Source organism: Corvus brachyrhynchos, unplaced genomic scaffold (assembly GCF_000691975.1).
Source record: "Corvus brachyrhynchos isolate BGI_N302 unplaced genomic scaffold, ASM69197v1 scaffold223, whole genome shotgun sequence".
Lineage (NCBI taxonomy): Eukaryota > Metazoa > Chordata > Aves > Passeriformes > Corvidae > Corvus > Corvus brachyrhynchos.
In genome coordinates this window covers 396785-402152 of record NW_008237174.1, presented here as the reverse complement: position 1 = coordinate 402152, position 5368 = coordinate 396785, and the positions used below count along the sequence as shown (strand labels likewise).

The 5368-nt window shown below is 58.6% G+C and overlaps 1 protein-coding gene across 1 annotated transcript in view; it reads right to left on the bottom strand.

The window, feature by feature from the left end:
• The window catches only part of ETV5 (ETS variant 5), a 12313-nt gene that overhangs the window by 987 nt on the left and 5958 nt on the right, over nucleotides 1-5368 (bottom strand). The window contains exons 6-12 of the mRNA XM_008629582.2: nucleotides 5285-5366; nucleotides 3354-3613; nucleotides 2626-2685; nucleotides 2153-2221; nucleotides 1617-1786; nucleotides 309-410; nucleotides 6-149 (exon numbers count right to left, since the gene is read on the bottom strand). Of these exons, the coding sequence (XP_008627804.1) occupies nucleotides 6-149; nucleotides 309-410; nucleotides 1617-1786; nucleotides 2153-2221; nucleotides 2626-2685; nucleotides 3354-3613; nucleotides 5285-5366 (887 nt within the window). The remainder of the gene's footprint in view (nucleotides 1-5; nucleotides 150-308; nucleotides 411-1616; nucleotides 1787-2152; nucleotides 2222-2625; nucleotides 2686-3353; nucleotides 3614-5284; nucleotides 5367-5368) is intronic.

Genomic DNA, 5368 nt, shown 5'->3' with positions numbered 1-5368 from the left:
CAGACGTGTGTCAGCGGCACCGTCTCTGCCTCCGGCACTGGGCAGTCCGGCTCCGTCTTCAGGAAAGGGCGCTGGTTGTCGGGATAGGCCATGGAAAAGAGGGCGTCGGGGTCACAGACGAATTTATAGACGTACCGCTCGCCGGCAACCTGCGAGGAGGAGGGAGGGTGTGAGAGGTGCCCTGAACGTCACCCCTGCCCTGGGGAAGCACCACACACCTCACACCAGACCTAATCCCTCTTCTGCTGCAGCCTGGGGCAGCAGGGGACGGTCACACCTTGCTGCGGGGTGGCAGGGGGGGCACTCACCTTCTGCATGATGCCCTTCTCGTAGTAGTAGCGCAGGGAGCGGCTGAGCTTGTCGTAGTTCATGGCTGGCCGGTTCTTCTGGATGCCCCAGCGCCGTGCTACCTGTGGGGAGAGAGGTGGCAGCCATCAGGGCTCCGGCTGGGGCTTGAACAGGGATCCTCAAGGGAAATCACAACTGAAATGCAGGCTAGAGGCTTGTTTGGGGGGGCTGCGGCAGCCAGGGGCGAAGGTGTCACCGTGGCCTGGGAGTGGTTCCCCGCCTGCCATGATAAATGCTCCGGCTGTGACCACACAGCCACCGCCAAGTCAGGGGTCAAATCAAAAGCCATTTGATTAGGGAGAGCCTGCCAAAAAAGCTGCTTCAGAATACCACAATTTCCACGCATGGAGCAAGAGATATTACGGGTAATTACCCACAATGCGCAGCTCGGTGCTGGCTACAGCTGCTCTCAATTACTCCCCAAACAGCTTCTTCCTCTGTGTCACCCTCCCGCGGAGCCGCACGGATCCGGCACGGCCATGTGCCAGCACAGAGCTGCTGCTGCTGATGCCGTGATGACTTTTTGCCTTTTCTTTTATTCTCCTGTTACACCTTTTTACAACTTCTGTATTCTTAGTGCTTTTTGCCTACATTCTTGGATTTGTTTGTTCAGCTAAGAGACTCAACATTTTAGAAGCTTCGTAGGTAGAAGTTAGTGTGCCCCAGACTCCAAGGTCCTCTCCAGAACACATTCTGTAAATTAAGATAGAACCATCCAGGGGAAGGTTCCTGGGTGGGGAGGGAGGCTCATTCAAGCCTCTCATTGGGGAATTTTTGATAGATATGCTAATTAGTAAGACCTACAATGTCATACCAGATCTTTTTGGGGGTATGCATTGCGGTGTGCATTTCGGTGCATTCGACGTGGATGTCTGCACCTAAGGATCCTTAAAATAAATACCAAGGTAAAATCCCTTTTTCCCTTCTAACAGTGTTTGACTCCTGATTTTAAGACCAGGAAAAGGCATCAATGGAAACCCAGGGCAAAGGATGGGAGCAGCTTGGGAAGGAGGGAGCCATGGCAGAACCTGGGTCTCAGCAAGGCACAGCATAGAGACAACACCACCACGGCTGGTGGCCCCTGCCATCTTCAGCCACACCAGGAGGCAGTGGAAGATATTAAAGGCAAATTTCTACAGCTGACTGCAGAGCAGAGATATGTGTCTTGCCTCAAGCACGAGTGGGAAGATGCTGTTGCACGGGAAGGATCCAGCCCACTCCCGCATCCCCACAGCAACTCCCCAGCTCCAGGGCAGGACCTCTCTTACCTCCTCAGGCTCAATCAGCTTGAACTCCATGCCCCGGCCGGTCCACGCGATGAAGTGGGCATTGGCGGGGTCATCCAGGAGGGTGACCAGGAACTGCCAGAGCTGCAGGGACCCACGCCGCTGGTAGGGAGGGCCCTCACGGTACAGGGTGGGCTCCTGCTTCACTTTACCTGCCCGCACCAAGACACCTGGTTAAACACCCTGGCTCTGCTCCTCCCAGGCTGTGTCACCAGCAGGGGACATGTACAACAACACGGGTCACCCCTGTGCCGAGACACCTGAGCAGGATCAGGCCATGGGGTGGGAGAGGGGAGAGGTGCTGGGGATGGTGCTGCAGGCACGTAGGTGTCAGGGACAGAGATGGAACGTGGCAGTGATGCCAAGCTGCCACGTGGGATGATTCTCAGCAGCTCTCAAGAGCACAGTGCCAGCACTGCCTGGCTTTATGAGGCAGGCACTGCAGATCCCAGCACCCCCACATCTTCCTCCACGAGCCCCGGTTTCCCCACAGGCCTCCTCCAGGGCCAGATTCTTACCCTCCAGCCTCTCGGGTACCACGCACGTGTCATCAAAATACAATCGTGTGTCCTTTTCATATGAAAATCCTACGAGGAAAAGACCCTTGGTGAGCATAGGGCCCCTCCACTACCCTGGCTGGACCCCAAAAAACCCTGGCTTGGCCCAACCCAGCACAGGACCCCATCTGCAGCTCTGGGAGCAGACCCATTCCCAGCTATTTCAGTGGCTGAGCGCTGCGCAGCTCTGCCCTCGTCACTGCTCCCAAACCCTATTAGCAGCTCTGTCAGGAGCATTATCCCAGATTACACGGCGCTGCCGTGCCCTCACAGCACGCTCACAGGGGCCGCCAGCTGCTTTTGGGGCTGGCACACACGGCTCTCACAGGCCCCACAGTGCTCTCATGGGTGTTTTCAGGGTGCCCAGGGAGTGCTGGGTGCCAAGGGAGGGGTGGGATGGGGCCATGATGGGGGAGAGCAGGAGGGTCACTCACCGTCATGGCTGTTGGGGAAGACATTCCCCCGTAGGTACGAGGACTGGCAGTTAGGCACTTCTGAGAGGGAAATGGAAATAACATTACCCTGTGGGTGCCACCATGGATTCGGCAGCATACTCTTTACCCCGAGCACGTCCTGCAGTGAAGTCTGGGAACCTTCCTCCCTCCCCACGCTCCCTGGTCTACCACATCCACCCTCAACATTGGGGAAAAAAACCCAGTATGACTTGGGGTGGCACTGGAATTTAGACTGGAGCATGGGCTAAGTGAGCTCGAGTTTTCACAGGCCTCGCATGAAGGGAGGCACTGCTCCGCCTCCCCTACCATCTGCTTGGCTGTGCCACCCTCCATCCCGAGGCTGGGGTATTTTTAGGTCCTAAGGCGATTAGAGGATTTTTCCGTGATGCTGGTAGGGTCCAGCAGGCAGAAGTCACAGCTGGCCCTAGGCCAGAGCCAAGGGGGGACCCACCAGGCACCGTGGGTGCCCCAGCCTGTGGCGACAGCACTGACCACACCACTGGCATCAGGTAAGCACCTGCTCTATCCTCTGGCTTTGGAAAAGGAGGAAAGAGAGGAAAGAAAAAGGCAAAGCAGCATCCCAGCACCACAGGAGCTCCAGGGTGACACAGCACCCACTGCCCAAGGCTCAACCCTGCACCTGCCATGCAGAGCAGAGATGCTCTGCTCCTTGGAGTGTCACTGGCGTGACCCCACCCAGCACCCACCTGAGTCAATGCAGTAGTCCCGAGGCTCCTGCTTGATGCCCATGGGGGGCTGGAAGCTGTGGCCAGGGGGACCGGGCAGGCCAGGGCCGCCATGCTCGTAGAGAGGGTCATGGTACTCCTGCTTGAATCCCTGAGGGGGGCGGGGGGCAGCAGGGCCCAGGGGCTCTGACAGCTGCCGGTGGTAGATGGGGCGGCTGTCCCCCGGGACCCCAGCCTGCGGCGGGAAGGGGTGGCAGGGCTCAGGCAGCTGCCTCTGAAACCTGGGGGAGAAGGACACGGCATTACTGAGGAGTGGGAGGGTCAGCCCTGCTCTTGGCTCCCACCCCAGACCAGGACTGCCTGACTGACAGCTGGGTGCCTTCAGCCTGGGGTGCTCCCAAGGTGCACCCACAGCAGGCTGGGACGGTTCCTCAGACACACAGCCACCACAGGGGCTCATCCCATGGGGACCCAGTGGGGTGCTGAGAAGCCCTGTGCCCCTCCAAGCGCTCAGGACCCCAAGATGGAGGAGCAGGATAACACATGGGCCATCACATCTGGCCTTCAGGTATCTGGAGAGGAACAAAAAACCACCCCCCAACACTCGTATCTCTGTGAACCAGTAAAATCTGTCCCCAGTGTGGGGGGCAGGGGCCAGGGATGCTGTGCATGGGTGGGCGCTTACGCAAAGCCAAATCCACCCTGCAGCTCCAGCCGGCTGCTAATCCGCCTGCGCAGCTGGGATTAAACCTTGAACTCGACAGCAGGGAGCACTATTTTGGGCTCCGTGGTGCTGCCACCACTGGTCTGAGAGCACGGTTTCTGCTGGTGGCGATGGATGAGGGACCATCTCGAGGGGGTGCTGCCACATCCCCTCGTCCTCCGGCACCTTGAAAGGTGATCTTGGATCTCCGTGCCGGCTCCTCTCAGCCGGCCTTGCACCATTTGGCTTTGTAACCGGAGCTCTCCCAGCTGCCGGGCTGGGATTACTCCATTTCCGAGCCATGTCCCTCTGCCCTTCCTGAATGAAACCCAAGCCCCGTGCTGGCACAGTGCTTCCCAAGGGGTCGCAGCCAGCCCCCTGCATAGCCTGAAGGTCACCCGGAGCCCCGCTCTGCTGGGGAGGGATGCTCGCCTGCTGTGGGCACATTCCAAGGGCTTCCGTGGTCCCACTGCATGGCCTTTGCCAGGCTGCCACATCTTGTCCCATTCCCACAGGGGTGACATGGTGGCTGTCACAGCAAAGGGCATCCAGAGGCCACAAGCAGAGCACCTACTATGAGCACCCATAGGAGCAAACCCAGGGTGAGGGAGGGGACTGGCAAAGCCTCCAGGGATGTGGGAGTGATGGGGAATGAAGCCACAGCTTGGAGAGGAAGGAGGGAACAGGGGTTTCCCACCACAGCCCACAAAATCATGGTGATGCCATGCAGTGCATGGGGCAGCTCAGGACCACCCCCAGCCTGGGTGCACATGGGCAGGACAGAGATGGTCACAGCTCCACAGAGATGGTCACAGCTCCACAGAGATGGTCACAGCTCCACAGCCCAGCGGGGCTTGGCTTGGGAGGCAGAGCTACAGTGCAGTGGGAACGAGGAGAGCAGAGCCCTGACTCGAGACCATCACCCGTTGGAAAAGAGGTGGATGCAGGAGGCAGCCTCTGCATCCTTTGCATTTCCCAAGAGGGAGGTAAAGGTTCTGCCCAATGTTCTGGGACTGGAAGGAGCAGTTCCCTGTTAGCAGGAGAAAGAGCCACAAGATCCCGGTAGGAAGTGGCAAGTTTTGCCACGTGGGACCACAGGAAGCAACATTTGGCCCACAAACTGCAACCGCAGCATGGGAACAAAGGCACAAGCGCTTCTCTTTCTTCCCCACACTTTGCGACCACCAACCCACACCAAGAGTCCCCATAAAGCCCCGCAGGATTCCTGTGGTCTCTGGGGACGCCTTACCTGTGCTCTGTGGGGTATTGGTTCTCAGACATCATCTTTGGCATGTGCATGGGCGGGTGCGGTGGCCGCGGCACGGCAAAGGGC